Source organism: Schizosaccharomyces pombe (genome assembly GCF_000002945.2).
Source record: "Schizosaccharomyces pombe strain 972h- genome assembly, chromosome: III".
Taxonomy (NCBI): domain Eukaryota; kingdom Fungi; phylum Ascomycota; class Schizosaccharomycetes; order Schizosaccharomycetales; family Schizosaccharomycetaceae; genus Schizosaccharomyces; species Schizosaccharomyces pombe.
Window position 1 is genome coordinate 810,967 of NC_003421.2, and position 16,979 is coordinate 827,945.

The 16,979-nt window shown below is 35.4% G+C and overlaps 7 protein-coding genes, 10 long non-coding RNA genes and 2 other non-coding genes across 19 annotated transcripts; 10 read left to right on the plus strand and 9 right to left on the minus strand.

Moving 5' to 3' along the window:
- Positions 1–48: 48 nt before the first annotated feature.
- SPOM_SPNCRNA.7039 lies at positions 49–281 on the plus strand. The gene has a single exon (NR_196380.1). It is a non-coding gene; the product is annotated as a non-coding RNA (long non-coding RNA).
- Positions 52–704, minus strand: SPOM_SPNCRNA.7040. The gene has a single exon (NR_196381.1). It is a non-coding gene; the product is annotated as a non-coding RNA (long non-coding RNA).
- Positions 705–723: 19 nt separating this feature from the next.
- Positions 724–3,742, plus strand: fil1 (zf-GATA type transcription factor). The gene has a single exon (NM_001022957.3). It carries the CDS (start codon positions 1,689–1,691, stop codon positions 3,360–3,362), a length of 1,674 nt encoding a protein of 557 aa, NP_587966.1. The 5' UTR covers positions 724–1,688; the 3' UTR covers positions 3,363–3,742.
- Positions 3,743–4,120: 378 nt separating this feature from the next.
- Positions 4,121–5,519, minus strand: gir2 (RWD domain-containing protein). The gene is made up of 4 exons (NM_001022958.3): positions 5,428–5,519; positions 5,213–5,281; positions 5,004–5,140; positions 4,121–4,853 (listed from the first exon to the last, which is right to left on the minus strand). Exons 1-4 carry the CDS (start codon positions 5,489–5,491, stop codon positions 4,476–4,478), a joined length of 648 nt encoding a protein of 215 aa, NP_587967.1. The 5' UTR covers positions 5,492–5,519; the 3' UTR covers positions 4,121–4,475.
- On the plus strand, positions 4,201–5,510 carry SPOM_SPNCRNA.1160. The gene has a single exon (NR_150015.1). It is a non-coding gene; the product is annotated as a non-coding RNA (long non-coding RNA).
- A 558-nt stretch (positions 5,520–6,077) lies between the features above and the next one.
- On the plus strand, positions 6,078–6,343 carry SPOM_SPNCRNA.7041. The gene has a single exon (NR_196382.1). It is a non-coding gene; the product is annotated as a non-coding RNA (long non-coding RNA).
- Positions 6,253–6,688, minus strand: SPOM_SPNCRNA.7042. The gene has a single exon (NR_196383.1). It is a non-coding gene; the product is annotated as a non-coding RNA (long non-coding RNA).
- Positions 6,459–6,532, plus strand: SPOM_SPCTRNAILE.09. The gene has a single exon. It is a non-coding gene; the product is annotated as a tRNA-Ile (tRNA).
- Positions 6,689–7,492: 804 nt separating the features above from the next.
- ctr4 (Cu(2+) transporter complex subunit Ctr4) lies at positions 7,493–8,395 on the plus strand (the record flags this gene model as incomplete). The annotated part of the gene is made up of 1 exon (NM_001022959.3): positions 7,493–8,395. The coding sequence occupies one exon, from the start codon at positions 7,493–7,495 to the stop codon at positions 8,360–8,362; it is 870 nt and encodes a 289-aa protein (NP_587968.1). The 3' UTR covers positions 8,363–8,395.
- Positions 8,396–8,843: 448 nt separating this feature from the next.
- On the plus strand, positions 8,844–9,353 carry SPOM_SPNCRNA.7043. Its single transcript, NR_196384.1, has one exon. It is a non-coding gene; the product is annotated as a non-coding RNA (long non-coding RNA).
- On the minus strand, positions 8,883–9,252 carry ten1 (telomere cap complex subunit Ten1; the record flags this gene model as incomplete). Its single annotated transcript, NM_001355895.2, has 1 exon — positions 8,883–9,252. Exon 1 carries the CDS (start codon positions 9,189–9,191, stop codon positions 8,883–8,885), a length of 309 nt encoding a protein of 102 aa, NP_001343093.1. The 5' UTR covers positions 9,192–9,252.
- A 247-nt stretch (positions 9,354–9,600) lies between the features above and the next one.
- On the minus strand, positions 9,601–9,671 carry SPOM_SPCTRNAGLY.11. Its single transcript has one exon. It is a non-coding gene; the product is annotated as a tRNA-Gly (tRNA).
- Positions 9,672–10,328: 657 nt separating this feature from the next.
- mrpl20 (mitochondrial 54S ribosomal protein mL58) lies at positions 10,329–12,511 on the plus strand. Its single transcript, NM_001022960.3, has one exon. It carries the CDS (start codon positions 10,678–10,680, stop codon positions 11,269–11,271), a length of 594 nt encoding a protein of 197 aa, NP_587969.1. The 5' UTR covers positions 10,329–10,677; the 3' UTR covers positions 11,272–12,511.
- Positions 11,683–12,445, minus strand: SPOM_SPNCRNA.7044. The gene has a single exon (NR_196385.1). It is a non-coding gene; the product is annotated as a non-coding RNA (long non-coding RNA).
- SPOM_SPCC1393.12 (uncharacterized protein) lies at positions 12,476–13,463 on the plus strand. The gene has a single exon (NM_001022961.3). It carries the CDS (start codon positions 12,713–12,715, stop codon positions 13,037–13,039), a length of 327 nt encoding a protein of 108 aa, NP_587970.1. The 5' UTR covers positions 12,476–12,712; the 3' UTR covers positions 13,040–13,463.
- On the minus strand, positions 12,574–12,996 carry SPOM_SPNCRNA.7045. Its single transcript, NR_196386.1, has one exon. It is a non-coding gene; the product is annotated as a non-coding RNA (long non-coding RNA).
- A 268-nt stretch (positions 13,464–13,731) lies between the features above and the next one.
- SPOM_SPNCRNA.7046 lies at positions 13,732–14,110 on the minus strand. The gene has a single exon (NR_196387.1). It is a non-coding gene; the product is annotated as a non-coding RNA (long non-coding RNA).
- duf89 (cobalt/nickel-dependent phosphatase) lies at positions 14,032–16,686 on the plus strand. Its single transcript, NM_001022962.3, has 2 exons — positions 14,032–14,169; positions 14,277–16,686. Exons 1-2 carry the CDS (start codon positions 14,139–14,141, stop codon positions 15,572–15,574), a joined length of 1,329 nt encoding a protein of 442 aa, NP_587971.1. The 5' UTR covers positions 14,032–14,138; the 3' UTR covers positions 15,575–16,686.
- Positions 14,317–14,724, minus strand: SPOM_SPNCRNA.7047. Its single transcript, NR_196388.1, has one exon. It is a non-coding gene; the product is annotated as a non-coding RNA (long non-coding RNA).
- Positions 16,687–16,979: the final 293 nt, after the last annotated feature.

Here is a 16,979-nt window from a genome sequence, read left to right on the forward strand (position 1 = left end):
ATACATTCACATCATAACATTCATTTTATTATTTCTATAAACAATCGGTTCAAAAAGAACCATTCCTATTGTTTAACGCTTCTTTCTTTCGCTGTGTTCCTTCTTTCCCTTCTATGATCATGTAGTTTTCTCCTCAATTGATTCTAAATTGACTGAGAAATACACAACTATTTTATTATCAAGTTCAAATTGTTAATTCGCTTTTCTCCTACCTACTTACTTAGTTACCTCGTGTCTATTTGTCTCTATAGTAACCCTTTCGCCCCCATTTTATATATACACCCCCACACTTCCTATATAGCGATATCGGCGCTACTCACTTCCACAGCCGGTTGATTTTACTGCATTCCATTCTCTTTCGCTATATACTTTAATGCACTTGAACGATGGTTCATTGCGTGCTGGCCTGGGTGTTGCTTTCAAGTCTTTGCAATCTTTGATTGGCTATCTAATGTTTTTCCCACCACTTACAAAGCGACTTAGATGCGATAAGCTTTGGGGCCGATGTCACCCCGATCGTTCGATAAGCCCTCTGATAAGGCGCTGTCCCTACTATTATGCCTCCTCTCTCTACCAATCAAAAGTTGCCGTACCTGTCCATAATAGCTGCATGAATGTTGACTACGTAGTGGCTTTCTTGTCACGTTCTTCCTATTTAAGAGCTCGTTGCGCCGCCGGTTTTTTTCTTTTCCTTTTTTATTTTACCACTACACCAAACTTACTAACAACCAACAACACCACAACTACCACACAATTTTACTAGTACAGCGTTAACATCCTGATCTCGTAAATCGTCTATTACATTTATTTTAAGCTTTTAAATCTCTATTTTTTTGTCTTCTACTCCATTTAGTGTTGACATATTTTTTTTTACATACCTCAGTTTTCTAGTTACTTTTCAGATTTAATTTTTCCCAAGATGTGTTAAATTATCTATAAAGTCCTCGTTTTTTTAAGTTGATTTTACTTCCTTGTTGAAATCGAATATACTGGTTGTTTTTGTTGTTTCGGATCTTTTGTTTCCACCCCCAATATTACGTTTACAAAGCATGCTTCGTTCGTCCTCGTGTCGTCGTTAAGTCTTTTTCTCCTAAATCATTCAAAATGTTGTCTCATTGAGAATTTATCGTAGGTTGTTTTTCACCTCATTTTTTTTATCTTCTTAATTTTGCTTTAGGTTTTCTATCCCTCTACCAAAATTTTTCTCCTATCTCTTTGTTTATCGAATATCTTTTTAGTATTTTTCGGTTAATCTTTTCTACTATTGTGGTTGATTAAATAATTTTCTCTCTTATTTTAATCGTCTTCCTTTTATCTCTTTTTTATAATTCTCCAATATGATGTAACTCGCAAGTTAATTTCGTTGGAATAATCCTTTATTATTTACTCATTTCGGTCAAATATCTTTCTTTTCCTCTGGTTGTAACATTTAGAGTCTTTAGAATCTCTACATCGTTTGGTCGGGTCTATTGTTTTTTTTAACTATCCCCAAAGTGCATTATGCTTCTTATTTTTTTACAAAGTCAACATTAAACATTTATTACTTTTTGTCTGTGTGTGACTAACATATTACTCGCGTGTGATTGAATTCGGTATTATAATTTCGTTTCTCTCCCTTGTTTTTCTATTTTTTTTTATAATTATCTTTGTGTCTGTGTGTTTATAGCAAATCCAATTATTTTGTTATCATGAATTACAACGATACTACTGAATTTTGTTTCCCCTTTGGTCAGCCCTCTTTCCCTACTTCGGCTATGACTGAAGGGTCGTTTGACGGTCAATTTTCCGAATTTGACCCTACTTTCACTTCCCCCGCTGATACAGCATTATCCGATATCGCAAATCTTCCCATTGATCTTCATAAGGATGCCCTTTTCGCCAATGCGCCAGGCAAGGGAGATGTTGATTTTGATTCGGTTTCAATGTTGCAACTGCTTTCTGATTATCCCTTGGCTTTTAACTCTACGGAGAATAATCAGAAATTGCAAACCAACCCCTCTGCTCGTTGGTCTCTTCTTGACAGCATGGATTTCGACAATCAAAGGCAATGTTCTGATTTAGAGTCTGCGCAACTCGGTGATTCCGGATTGCTAAAGTCTACCATACTGTCGAACTCTCATATTGACATTGCTGCCTTGTCTTCCAGTAAGACGTCAGAACCCACACCCCCTTTCTCTTATGTACAGACTCCCTGCATCCCAACGCCAAGCTCGGCATTAATCGATACACCATTCCCTGGTGCTCTTGATTCCGAGTTTGGTTTCGATGAAAGTCAAGCCCCTCTTTTCCCTGCCTCTGATGGTGATTGTCAGCGTGCGTTTGCTTCCATATCTTATCCCACCAACTATGGATGCAAGCTAAGCAATCTGGGCTTCATGTCACCTCAGTCGCCTGTTAAAAGGGAGCTGAACGATTCCACGTCTCCCTCGAAGCTCTCCGAATCGAGCTCATCCTTGACTGGTTCGTCTTCTGCTTTGCTATCCCAATCTGAGTTCTTGGGCTCAGTTCCTAGCTTGTCCGATTCGATCGCTACCGTTGATCCATTCTTTTCGTTTGAAAGCTTTGAAACAGATGAAAAGGCTCGTTCATTACTCATGGATGCTTCACTTAAGTTGCCCCAATTTTCCACTCCTAATCTGTCCTCTAACTCTTCTTCTCTCAGTCTGAAGTCGACGTTAGCAGAGGGAATGAAAGGCTCTACACCCCTTGCTGCCGTTAAAACTGAAAAGGCTAGTAAGGCAGCACGTGTAATGAAACAAAAGAAACATCGCGAACATGTCTGTTTTAACTGTGGAGTCACTGAAACGCCTTTATGGAGACGTACATCAGATAAGCTTAACTTCTTGTGCAATGCTTGTGGTCTTTACAACAAACAGTATGGTGTTATGAGACCATTGTCTCCTAGAAACAAAGGCTCATCTAAGGCACTTGAGAATTTGGTGTGTGCCAATTGCTCTTCTACGAAAACTTCGTTGTGGCGCAAAGATCGTCACGGACAGACTGTTTGTAACGCTTGTGGTTTGTATGCCCGTCTTCATGGCCACAATCGTCCTATTGGTTTGAAGAAGAACAAAATTACCCGACGTCGTCGTGGTAAGGGCCCTGGTGGAGAAGATGGAATGTCTGACGAGGTAAAATCAGAATTCCCCGTACTCTCAAAATCCGTCACGATGGCCGAGATACTCTCTTCAAAGGGTCTTGAATCACCTCAGCTTACCAACTCTGTTTCTGTTTCGAAAATGCCGAATACCGATGCTGATGTTTCGTTGGAGCATGCAAAAATCTCTTTTGATTCGTTGGACAACTCGGTTATTGTCAAGAAGGAGGAAGAAATAGAGAATAAATTTTCGGTCTCTTGTTGAAAGACATTACTAAGAGTCTATTGATTTTTTTTTCACCTTGGTTTTTATAAACTCTTTTATTTTCTACTCTAGCTTTTGTTTATGTTTTTATTACAGCTTGCAAGTTTCAATCGTTTTGAAGACTACGCTTCGTACTGAAAGATTACTTTTGTAGCTAAAACCTATACATTTGAATACACATTTGGGATATACTTTTGATTAGATATGGCATAAAGGGTTGATGTGTGGGTTTATTGGAATTTTTTATTTTTTCATTTTTCTTGTTCTTTTTTTTTGTATCTTGCTTTTGCAACTATAAACAAAAATTTCACTTGATATTTTATTTCTAGTCTTACTGATTGAAATTAAATTGACTGATCAATTTTTAAGTGCTCTTTACATTTTAATGTTGTTGCTGTAGCTTGTAGTTTTTTTTAGTCTTGAAGTTAAGTTGTGCAAATGTTAGTTAGCGAATACGCAGTTTGTTTTAAAAGTAGATACCCGCTAAGGAGTGTGTAACAACTCAACTGCCGAATGAACTAGCCCTGAAAATGGATGGCGCTTAAGCGTACTACCCATACCTCACCGTCTGGGTTAGCTTTGAGAAGCTCAGACGAGTAGGCAGGCGTGGAGCATTTTTTTGTATGTAAGAGGCAAAGAAACTTTGTTGAAACAAGTAACGTATTAATACTCTTTGAATTAGTTTGGCTTTATTCAAAAATAGCGGTGAATTAAATAACAATAAATTATTGATGTATTGAATTTAATTAAGCACTGATAAAATGTTATAAAAGCGTGTTTGTCAATTGTTACCGATTCAGTACAGTGTAAGGACAATATAGGCATATTTGCCATTAGCCTTGCTTTTTAGCTTTACACAACGAAAATAATATAAATATTAAAACATATGAATTGTTAATACCGTTATGCAGAATGCAAGACGGCATCGATTGAAAATCATTGTAAGAAAGCCATGGAAAACAAAATCAGGCAGTATACAAAAAAGATATTTAATACCCAACCCTGATTTCAAGTAAACTTCTATATTTCCCAATTTTATTTATATTTATTTAAAGGTTCCTGCCTACCTTGGATGAAACAACAATAAAGTAACGGGATGAACTAAACCCAACTTTAAGCCTCTCCCTCAACATCGTCCAACTTGACCAAATTATTTTCAAACAATTCTCTTCCTGTCATTCTTTTCTCCAATATAGCCTTCCGTGCATTACTCGAAGATGCAGCACTCAAAGCCTCCTTTAGTTTTGACTCTTGCTCTAATTTTAGTTGCTCATTCCGCCAAGCATCAAATCCTTTTTTCCATTCCGTAAATGATTCAACCGTTACTGGCGTTCCATGGAATTTTTTATTTTCCTGTTCTGCTTCCTTTCGATGTCTTTCCTCTATAGCTTGTGTTTCGCGCTGAGATTGCTCGATAAGAATGGCGTTAGTCTCCTCCTTAGCAACAGAACATAATGAAAATATCATTGCCATTCCTAAGCATTCCTCTGCCTATATATGAATGATTAGTTATATGATGGAAATTATAAATATGCATCAATGCTTAATAAAACAGTGAAAGAGCTTTCCTAGTGGACAAAAGCAATCCTCAGCTACTTCTATTCTTGTTCCCTTTTCGATTGTATCTTAACTGGTTCATACATTTTGAGCGACAACTTGTTTTAGTCTCTCTATTTCCTCTTCACCAAGCCAAGGATGAGGTTCAGAGAATGTAATTTTAACGTCGGGCACTTCATCTGGATAAGCTTCACTGAGCTGACACGTGAAAATTAAGGAGGCTAATTGATCGTATAAGTTAGAGAGTCGACCATAACCAAATACTGTTGTAAATTAAAAAAAAAAGGGCTTACGTGGATTATCGCAATTCGATTCTTCACGATCAATAGGTTGAGTAATCTCAAATGTACTGTCGTTTATACCTAACTAATGTTAATCAATAAATTTTCCAATTGATGGTCTATTAAATTTGCAGAGCAAATATTTGAATCAATAAAATATTATGCACATTTATGAAATCTCACTCTTTCCGAAAAAATTTATAAACAAATAACAATATTTGACTTACATTTAAACTCTTCTGGATATATTGATTCCAGGATTTCCCGTTCTTCTTCGATTGCAGAAGTCATTTGCGTGAAGGTGGAATGCAAATGGGCTATGGCAGGTGTAGAAACTCGAGATCAAGGTGTAGTAATCACCTGAAACAAAAAGCAGCTATAATGTACGTTAAATTTTCGCTCTTAAGAAGAAATATATTTATAAAGCTATTTATTTGGTAGCTAAATAGTCAGACTGGTACAAGCGTTGACACTATTGGAAAAGTTAAGTAAACAATCCTTGATCCATCTCTGAAGAGAATGATTAGTAATGAAGGATTCAGTGCCTTTAAGAAAAAAAAACCCCCCAATTGTCTTTTCAAGCACATTTATATTGTTATGTATGGCATGTAAATATAATGCAGCATGTGTAAAAGAATATTGGACAGTTGAAAGGACCATGCTTATTTTTAAAAAAGGAAAAAGAAAATAAAGCAGATGAATGAAATTGTAATACCAATCTTTTGATTTGTGGGTCTTTTCCCCTTTATTTCAGCTCGAGGTTCTCTTTCTGAAAATCAATAAATATAGCACGAATTGTTTAATTATTTTCTTGTTGCATAGCTTCGGTTAAAATAAATATATAAAACAGCCCTAGTATTTCCCAAATGTGTTTACTAGTCTTTTCATATTTTCACCGGCCTGTTGGTTTTAACTGATCAAAAGTCATCAAGCCACCTGTTTTTCACTGCAAATATCAAATTCATTTCAATACAATAGAAAAAATGATGTGAATTAGTTTGCATAGAAAAAAACCTGAGACTAGAACTGGTAAAAATTTCTGTGCATTCACAATTGTGGGGAACTGAAAAAATAGAGAATCCAAAATGGGGAGAATCCGATATAGACTATGTTAAATCTAATAAATTTATACTCCAACCCATTCACTCTAAACTCAAGCTTTCTTGTAAAAAACATCAATACTGTTTTCTTAAAATTCCATCTCTATTACTCACTAAAAGAGTATATAAAATATTAAAGAAGCAATTGTTCAAAAAGTGGTCGCATGATGTAGTCGGTTATCATGTCGATCTAATAAGTCGAATGTCGCCAGTTCGAACCTGGCTGTGACCATATTTTTGCTTCTCAAAATTAACAATATTGTGAGCTTGCACTGAAATGCTGTATCTTACATACCGTTATTTTTGTAAATAGTGTATCGTTAAAACAATACCTTCTAATAGTGGATAGCGCACTCAACGGTTCTGATGCTAAAAAATGTCACATTTCCTCTATGCAAAAAGGTTGGATGTCTTACCTAAATCTTAGGTGTGTGTTTTTCTTGTGCTAAAATTATGGAAATGTCACTGTTTGTGATGCTGGATTCCGACTGATTCACTCATTTGATGAAAAAAAATGAGGCATTTTTCTTCTACCTCCATCTGCTACTTGGATGTTACTTTGTTGGAAGAAAAAATCAATCGAGGTATTATTGCGCTGTAAAAGAGCTGATTTTAGGGACAGAAATAATCGCTCATTTCGTAGGTTATGGTATATATAAGGAAGGTGTGATAGAGACATTCCTGGACGCTTAACCTTGAGACGATTGTTTGACTGAAAGGCTTTGGTAGAACATTGGGTTGGTTAGTTTAATCGTTTAAATTCAGTTTATTTACTTGTAATTTTTCATATTGGTCGAAAAATTGGTTTTTTTTAGCAAAATATAGAAACAGAATATTTTCTTTGAAATCTGTATAAATTCAATTTGCTCTTCAATTCGTTGAGATTCTGCCCATTGATTGCCGAAATTTCGTTCATTTTATAATTGTGTTTTCTTTCTTTTCTTGTCTCTCATTTTCTTTTTCTTCCTTTTGATATTCATTTCTCCATTGTGTTTCGTAGGGTTAATTTTCATCTGCATATATTCTGTTTTCTTGTTTTTTAAGAACAAAAATTTTTCATCTAAATATATAATTGTCAAAGTTAGTAAGATACTGGTCTTCCCTAATCTTCAAGTTTTCTTTTAACTCTTTCGTCCTTTTTTTCTAAAACTCATTTACTACTCTTCTGGTTTTTTATTTTTCCCTAGAAGTCATGTCTTTCTTCTCCGCTGCAAAGCAAAGTCTGGGTAATTCCCTCATTAAGTTAGGAACATCTATGGCTCAAAATTCCCAAGGCCCTGTAGATGACTCTAGCTTGTCTCAATTGGAGAATTTGCTCCCACCTTTGCAAATTTTGACTGCTAGAGCCGCTATGGCTGCTATGAACATGTCGAATGATACATCCATGTCTGGAATGAACATGACCAACAGTACGACACCCATGTCTGGAATGAACATGACCAATAGTACAACATCCATGTCTGGAATGAACATGTCCAACAGCACAACATCCATGTCTGGCATGAATATGACTAATACCACTACAACCGCAAAGGCTTCTTCTTGTAAATTATCCATGTATTGGAACTGGTATACTATCGATGCTTGCTTTATTACCAAACATTGGCATATCACCAGTAAGCATATGTTTGTCGGTAGTATTTTCGGAATTATCTTCATGATGATGGCATTGGAATTGGTCCGTCGCGGACAAAGAGAGTTCGATCGTTGGTGTGTCCGTAGATTTTCTCCCGCTAGCAATTCCTGCTGTCATTCGGGTGCCCCTGTTCATTCTGGTCCAAGCATGGCCCTTCGAATCTTTCTTCATTTTCTTCGGTCCTGCTTTTATCTAGTCCAGTATATTGTCGCGTATATCGCAATGTTACTCGCAATGTATTATAATGGCTATGTAATTTTATTTCTCTTTTGTGGCACCTTCTTTGGCTATTTCCTGTTTGGTGCGGATACCATCTCTACTAAGGCCTCTTCATCTGTTCAAACGAAAACGATCGTTCAAGTCGCCGACGAAAAACACGAACATGATTCCAGTCAATATTCAGACACAACACCTACAACCGAATAGCTTGATTATCTCTAAATTTGGTTTAGTATTCCCAATTTCATGCACCTCACTCATTTTCAGTGCTGAAGCGTCTGATTAATCATAATCGTCTTCGCTTTAATTTCTTTCGCACAGTCACTGATAGTTTGGAAGAGGATTCTTTGATGAATGTTGAAGCCACATATTACATGTCCATGTTGGAAAGACAAAACAAATTCTGGTAATTTGTCTTAAGTTTTTACAAAGTAATAAAAGTTTCAACAAAAATAAATAGATGCCACAAGGTAACGCTTATCTTTGTTAGTTAAACATTCAAATTAGAGTATATAGCAATTTGAACAGATGTAATTCGTTCCTTTTTTTTTTTAACCATGATTGTTTGTTTTCGACTTTGAACCTGGAGGTTAATAAATATTTATTATTATAAAGACTGACATTAACACGATTCAGTACCTTTATGGTATCTTAAGGTGATCACTTTCTATATATTTTTAAATGAGTTTGTAATGACATGGTGCAACAGAACTACATAAGATATTCATCAATCACATTTTTGACGTTCAGAAACCATTTGTCGATATCTCGGAAGATTAATTCCAACAGCAGATCGTATTAACAAGACATCCACAATACCATCCTGCCGCTTTCTCCCAACAATGTTGAGCCACTCATGCTTTTGAATAGATACATCAGGTAAAACTACTGTAACATCACAAGTCACGCTGCTTGATCCATCAATCAACCGTAGAATGCCATTCTTATATGATTGCACGCATCCTAAAAATCGAAGTTTTTGGCCGTCCTTACAATCGTTAATTTGATTAATGAAGATAAGTTTAGCACTATCCATCAGCTGCTAAATATATTGTAAAAAGGAGAACAAGGAAAGATGAGGGAAGGTGGTATAGTTTGTGTTTGGAAACTGGGTAATCGATTGAAATATGAATTTCGTAAATGAGCGACTTAAGATCGCAGCTTTAATTAAGAAAACGTAGTTTGACTTTTTCAAAAGGAAAAATTTGCATTAATCCTTAAAATGTGCAGAAAGACTACACTCTCGTTTGCAATAGTAAAAGCAAAATCTAATAATCGTATAGTACTATCAGTGAGGCATATTAGATTGATAAATAGACCAACATTTCCATTATTATTATTTATGAATTGGTTTACTTGAGCAACTCCACAAAAAACGCAAGCATGGTTCTTTTGATTAGTTTTTATAAATTAAGTCAGATGGAATATAAAAAGAGAAAAATAAATGCTTTGGCCGGGAATCGAACCCGGGTCGAATCGATGGCAACGATTCATTATACCACTAAACCACCAAAGCTTCTTGAAATATCTTGTAAACTTGTATAATATAAGTAGCTATTAACGATAACGATAATTATTTATTATACCATTATAATATTGATTAAAATCAAGCAGAGAATTGGAAACATGTTCTGATGTAGTTGTTTAAGGCCTTATAAGAAATCAATAGTTCTTGTAATAAATTCCGATTTTAGTTATAGGGCCAATGCGGCTAATATTCACTTGATAAATTGAAGCTGACTGTAAACAAAAGGTTACCCCTTACTTAACCATTTGATATTATAATTTACATTGCAAAAAATTTGGGTCAGTTTGAAAAGGTGTGTACATTTCCTAAAAATCTATGGAAAATTGAAAAAAATAAAATAAATTTAATTTAATATTTAAAATATCATGCTTCCAGTATTCAATATAATCGGTATTTAAATTGAACCATGAACAGATTAGAAATGGTTTAAAAAAAAAACAGCAAAACAAAATTGTATTGAATTTATCCTACAATCAAAATGCCGTTAACAATATTTTTTAGCTTGAATCTTCCGATTTCTCTTAATAAACCGTCAAAGTGCCAAAAACCAGTTTTAATATAACGAATTATATAATATACATTTAAGGTGCCATAAACACACTGCATTATACGTATTGAAACTAAGAGTGTGGATACTGTGCATATAGAGACTGCTAAACTCCAGGAAACCCGCATTTGGAGAGTAATTTCGTGTTTTTACTCGGAAAATTGCAAGCCTTAATACGATTCTTGTAAATTCAAAAGTTAGAACTCTTCCAAGTGATTTTTTGCGTGTTTTTTTGCTGTTTATTTTTTTTTTGCATTGAGCTCTTTTGTCACGTCGTTGCTATAGCTTTTAGGCTTTGAGAATCTTCGTTATAACTAATATTATTTGAAGTGTGGGTTTATCCAAAAGGCCCTTTACAGTTTTTTGTGTTATAACCTTTTCTCAAAAAAATTTAAAGCATCATTTCTAAAGCGACACCAAAATTAAAATAGTTGAAAGAGTAAAAACATGTTGTTTACAATCAAACCTTCATTTTTGAAGCCTGTAGGCTTCATTCAGACTCGGAATTTGAACCGGCTATACCCTAAACAACGTATTCCTAAGCGACCTAAAATTCCTATGGGTTCCAAAATAGCAGAGGTAACTGAAACTACATCTGCTTATTACAATCCACCAGCGTCTTCTCCAGATGTTAGGATTACTCCTCCTGTTTTTCGCTATGATGCACCTCCAATTCATCAGCGTGATACCTCACTTTCCAAAGAGTCAATGTTTCTCCCGCCGGCAGTTAGCCGAAAATCGAAAAGCAAAGGAAAGTTGAGGTTTTCTACTCATCAACTGAGTAGTGAAGATATCAAATCCATCCAAGACTTGAGGACGAAAGATCCGAATGCTTGGACAACTGGAACACTGTCTAAAAAGTTTAACACAACTCGGTTACTAATTTCACGAGTTTGTGAAGCTCCCAAAGAAAGGATTCAAAAAGTTGAAGAAAATTTTGAGGCTGAAAAACTTGCCTGGGGATCAAAGAAGCGTGAAATTCGCCGACAACGTGCATCTCGTCAAGCATTCCGTACATTGGAACGAGTAGCACAGGTTTAAAATAATTTAATAGTTTTTGGGATTCTAAAACTCTGGTTTTCAATAAAGCTCTGATGCACATGCGGAAGCGTTTTTGACTGCATTATTTAATGTTTCAATCACGTTACAAAATACTCGAGTGATTTGAAAGTTCCTTGGAAAATAATATTAGTTTTGAAGCTTTTCAAAAAAAACAGACATCTTCATTCTTCTTTATTTCTTAATTTACAAAGGCTCTCTGGCATTTTACGAATTATCCTTTACATTTCTATCAACATTTACGCACATTGGTCTGCATATCGCGAATTTTTGTCGCAACCTTTAAAATGTTATTATACAGGCACGAACTTGTTTTACATTTTTACCTCTCCCTTCTCATGTACATATTTCCTTTTTGGAACAAATGAGGAAATTTTTCATTTCAGCTTAGTAGGCTCGGAAATCCTCAATCATAGAGTATGTTGCTTTTGTAACACTCAAGCCAGTTTTTTTTTTTTTTTGGTTTTATCTTTTAACTATTACTGAGAATATACAATGGTGTACATAATTAATTGGGTCAGCGAGCAGTAAAAAAACATCTTTATTTCCTCTTGTACAGAGAGCCCTTTCGTTCAAACCTCAAGTGGTGAAAATAAAGATATTTTTTCGGCTTTTAAGCAGTTGCTATTTAAGATTTCCAATCGACATCAACCGTTTATAAACACTCACGAGATACTTACTTTTGCAAGTTTCCTCACCAGCCATCATCCATCCATCTCCTTAGGACAATTTGCATTCTACGGATTTCATTAATACATCCATCTCTAGCTACTATTTACTTATATTAAAGCTTTGTTTCGCCGTTTTCTACTTTTTTGAAGCTTGTGTGACTATACGTGCTCTTCTTTGTTGGCCCAATTTTCCAACGATCGTCTAAAGAAACATGCGACCTAGTTGAGGAATTTTGCTTTAAGACATTGTTTTTACAGACTCTAACAAGCTTAATTTGTATGGTGGACACAGCTTTGTTGTAATACTGCATACTGCGATTCTCAAATCCTACACTCCTCTCTCCTCTTCTCTCCTTGTTACTTAGTACCTCGAGAAGTTTTGGGGTGACATCAGTCAGACACAAGAATTATATGATGGGTGGGTGGGTTAATACGTATATGAATGATCTCATTTACGTTGCCGTATTGTGCTACTAAAAGTGTTATATATAGAGCAGTGGGAAGTAGAAGTGAGCACTCTTATTAACGATAAAGTTGTGAGTTGAACAAAAGCGACTTACTACTTTGAAATATTGTTTTACTTTACAATTGAACATTTACTAGTGTTCAGGAAAAATCTAATTTTTTTTCGTGCGCTCGATTGAATATTATATCAATCCTTTGTGTTGTACGGAGAAAACCGCTTTTATATAACCTTTCGATTTATTAATTTTTTTTTACTCGGTTAATTCACGAAATCCTAATCGAGCATCATGAATAGGCGTGTTACTCTTGGAGCCTTGGCCGCTGCTGTTGGTGTTGGTTATTATATGACTCGCCATAATCGTCAGGCATCTTCCAGATTGGAACAGAAGAATGCAGAAATCGTCAGAGCCGTGGAAAATGAGGGTCAACGATTTGACAAAGCTGTTGGCGAAACCACTGAAAAGGCAAAATCTTATCTCCAAAGTGGGAAGGAGAGGGTTGTCGATGAACTCGACAAACCTCGTGAAAACGTAAAAAATGTGTTGTCAGAGGCGCAAGCCAAGGGTACTGAACAAGCAGAAGCCCTTAAAAAGGGTACCTCAAAATGGTTTTAAATTGGAAATCCCCAATTCTCGCCATTTAGGGTTATGTGGCAATACTTTGAAAAAATACACACAGGGTTTGTTGTGTATTTGAAAACGTAAAGTGCCTAGCATTGGCTCGTTCTATACCTGCTATCCATTAAGTGTTCTTGTTAATTGTTCCAAACGTATTGCCAAACATTCCGGATCACATCTCGGCAAAGTCGGAGAGATTAAACGTTGTTAACGTTATTCTTTTTTATGTTATTATTAGTTTCTTCTCTCATAAACCAACTGAACCCAAATGATTAGCGATGACAAACAAACGACGATTCCATGGGTTGTCAAAAACACCCTCATAGAAGTTTGCTTTTTTTTGTACAGATAAAAGCGAATTTTTAATTGAAATAATGTTTTTCATGAACGCATAAATGAATGATTGAAATTTTTACATGCATGATTTTCCATTATAGACTGTAAAATGATATTTAAAGTAAGCGATGTGGACTAAGAGTAGTGATAATGCATATGAATACATGCATAGTTTGGATATTATAGGTTTTTCCTAGTTTCCATTATTAAAAAAATAAAAGATTGAAAGGAGTGTTTTGCTTTAATCTGCTCTAGTAGACAGAGTCAAAATTGATATATTTAATAATATTCAAGATGAAGAGATAGAACTCATCAAGTTCGCTTAGATATAACCTTAGCTTACGCGAAAGATGAGAATACTGTAATGCATAGTTTTTTGTTAATTTGAGACAACGAGAGGTATGGAAAATGCCCCTCAGGTGAATTCTCTAAATAAGCTAAAAAGTCAAACGCAAAAAAATGCATTATGCCGGTTTATAGAAGATAAACTTTTTTTTGCTGACAAATATTACGATGGAATTGTCGTTTTGACATTTCTTAGCCGTCGTACCTAATGCTTCTGACTGCTAATCAAGCTCTAAAAAAGCGCAGTTCGTTATACTTCTCTATCCCGTTTTCACCTTCATGACAAGTCCTGCGTATGTATGCATTCTACCATCTTCCATTATTCGCACTTGGGCGTACTCAGCTAAGCTGGTTTTGGCGTATTCATAAACGTGTCTATCCTTCAACAGGAAAATAGGTACCTGAAGAAAATAAGATGGGTCTCAAATTACTTCATCCTCCTAAACGTATGTAACGGTTTAGCTAGACATATAAACAAACTTGAGGATTCTTAGTTGGATGCTCGAGCATCGTATAGGTAGATTAAAACCGCAAAATAACTAACTTTATACAGCTTATGCGATGACCAGTGACCCTGAGTCGTATGCTTCGGTATGTGTCATGAAAAAATGGCCTATTATAGCTACGAATGTGATTGACGAGGTTTCTCGAAACATATCAAAGGCATTGGAGGCGGGAATGTCCGATAAAGCTGCTTATGTTACTCAAGGAAAGGAAATAATCAGCCTTCTTAATCAACTCAAATATGATCTTCAACACAATCGCCCTCTGAAGCCGCTTGTCGGTCAAGGGCCTGATATTGATGACTATAATGAGGAGTTGGAACAAGTTGGTCCATTGACTTGGGGCGATGCTCCCTGGCTTTATGCTGGATGCTATTTTTATCGTATCATGAGTCTTTTCTTTCAAGCCCGTTCTGAGTGGAATCGCCATGACCCCTTCTTTGAACAAAAGGACTTCACATTACGTTCTAGCAAGTCGGCCATTGAAGAATTTGCCAAAAGATATGTACACCTGAACAGTGAACTTGCTTCTATTCAAGAAAACAAGGATGACAAGGCTGCATACATGATTTTTGTAGAAATGGCGGAAATTTCACTTTGGGGCAACGCCATTGATCTGGGACTCTTAGTAAATGCTACCTACGAACAATTACAAAGCCTTCAGGGGCAAAAAGCTGTTGAGGAATCCCAGAAAAACATTTTAGTGAATGATTTCCCCAAAATTTGGTCGAAACTTTCAAAAGTTCGTCATGGTCGCATCGATTTTGTTCTTGATAATGCGGGATTTGAACTTTTCGTTGATCTTTTATTCGCTACTTATCTTTTGAAAACAGAAATAGCGGAAACAATTATTTTACATCCGAAGGATGTACCCTGGTTTGTTTCCGATGTCTTAGTCAACGACATCCCCCATTTATTTAACAGCTTAACTTCTTATTTTTCAGGCGAAGGTGTCCAAAAATTAGCCTCTGATCTTGCGGAGTTTCATGCGGAAGGAAAAATTGTAATTCGACCCAATCCTTTTTGGACTACTGCTCATTATTTTGGACGGCTACCTGATGTTGCTCCTAAACTTTTATCTGACTTAGAACAATCAGATATGGTCATCTTTAAAGGAGATTTGAATTTTCGCAAGCTCACCGGCGATTGTGAGTGGCCTCATACAACACCTTTTGCGGAGGCTCTTGGTCCAATTGCTGGAAAATTCAATATTTTGGCTCTTCGTACGATTAAGGCGGATGTGGTGGTAGGGCTTGGAAAAGGCGTATACGAAGAAATTGCCAAGGATAATCCTCATTGGGAAAGGACTGGTAAATACGCCGTCGTTGAATTTTGTCCCAAAGACTAAAAATTTCTAACATTTTAATTTAATTGACATATGGCTGTGGTTGGAAGTATCTTAATTCTGCTGCGTTCTTTTTTTTTATTTTTTTTTCTCTTTTTTTCTTTCACTCGTTTTTGGGCTATTGGACTCAATATATGGAACCTCACGGTGATAAAGTCGCAGCAGAATAAATCAAAAGGCAATAATGAATTTTTTTTATCTCCTTTTCTTCTACTATTACTGTCAATACATACCAAACTGAATTACAAATACCCTTGCATAACCTCGAAAGTATAAAAAACAAATGTCTTTCATTTGGTGCTCACGCCCAAACGTTAAACCAGCAACAATTTGTGTTAATTTCTCTCCCGCTTTCTTTTACAGATATCAAGTTTCAAAAATACCAAGTATTAACAAAAAATAAATACTTGGATTTTGCAACGACTATTTACAATCCTTTACATTTTTCTTTAACTTCTGTGATTTTCTATGAAACGCAGTTGACATGATTTTATTTTTCTCTTTATTTTTTTTTAAAAAGAAGCAATGTCTAGTATTGTTGAAATTTTAGCTTGATGTTTGTTGAAGCAAATCATCATTTTGCAAGCTGAATGAGCCCGAGTGTTACTTCTATTTACTATTAATCTATCTGATTTTGTATTGCTTTAGGTGTTAAGATCATGTAATCTTTGGTATACAGAAGGTTATGAAACTGGAGGTTCAATTTTGCTTTTCTTTTTTTTTTTTTTTTTTTTTTTGAAAAAGCACGCATCTCACAATAAATCAATAATTTTTGTAGCTCTTTCTAATTTTATATATAAACGTGTTTGTCTTCTTTGCAAATGAGAAAGACTTTGTCTTGATTTTCCTGTTTATTTATTTACTTTCTTTTTTCTGTTACATTGTTCTTTCGGCATTTTCCGTTCAAAAGTTACTCTTTATTTTAAGGTACTTAGAATTTGGTGAATCTTTAGTTTTCTTTTCTTGTTGCTAATTCAATATTGATGAATTTCGTTGCTTTTTAAAAATATTTATTTATTTATGTTAGCATTCGTTTTCGAAGTCTTCAGCAAAATTTCAATAGTTCAATAGATCTTTTTGCGTGCCAATTGAAAAAAAAAACGATAATAATAATAATAACCATAATGGAATGAGCATCGTTTGATTAAACAACAACATCAATCCGTTTACTAAATGAATCTATATCCTATGCCATCTTATAAGTAAAAAATGAAGATACAAATTACAGCACTCTGGTGGAACACGATAAACCGATTAAGAATTTATTATTCAGCAGACGTTATTTAATTTTTGATAATCTCTGCTCCACTTTGCTAACGTAACGACTCGTCATTGTCGATGTCTTTAACGACCTTTGTTACGGTCCTTTAAAAAGTTTAACCAATAAGGCCGAGGCCATCTTTGAGCC

Excerpts from the sequence above, each read along its gene's own strand:
- duf89 (NM_001022962.3), top strand. The coding sequence starts at position 14,139 with ATGGGTCTCAAATTACTTCATCCTCCTAAAC. Across the intron at positions 14,170-14,276 it reads ATTACTTCATCCTCCTAAAC|CTTATGCGATGACCAGTGAC; the intron begins GTATGTAACGGT and ends AACTTTATACAG.
- gir2 (NM_001022958.3), bottom strand. The coding sequence starts at position 5,491 with ATGACTTCTGCAATCGAAGAAGAACGGGAAATCCTGGAATCAATATAT. Across the intron at positions 5,282-5,427 it reads ATATCCAGAAGAGTTTAAAT|GTATAAACGACAGTACATTT; the intron begins GTAAGTCAAATA and ends AACATTAGTTAG. Across the intron at positions 4,854-5,003 it reads AACAAGTTGTCGCTCAAAAT|GCAGAGGAATGCTTAGGAAT; the intron begins GTATGAACCAGT and ends ATTCATATATAG.
- mrpl20 (NM_001022960.3), top strand. The coding sequence starts at position 10,678 with ATGTTGTTTACAATCAAACCTTCATTTTTGAAGCCTGTAGGCTTCATT.
- SPOM_SPCC1393.12 (NM_001022961.3), top strand. The coding sequence starts at position 12,713 with ATGAATAGGCGTGTTACTCTTGGAGCCTTGGCCGCTGCTGTTGGTGTT.
- fil1 (NM_001022957.3), top strand. The coding sequence starts at position 1,689 with ATGAATTACAACGATACTACTGAATTTTGTTTCCCCTTTGGTCAGCCC.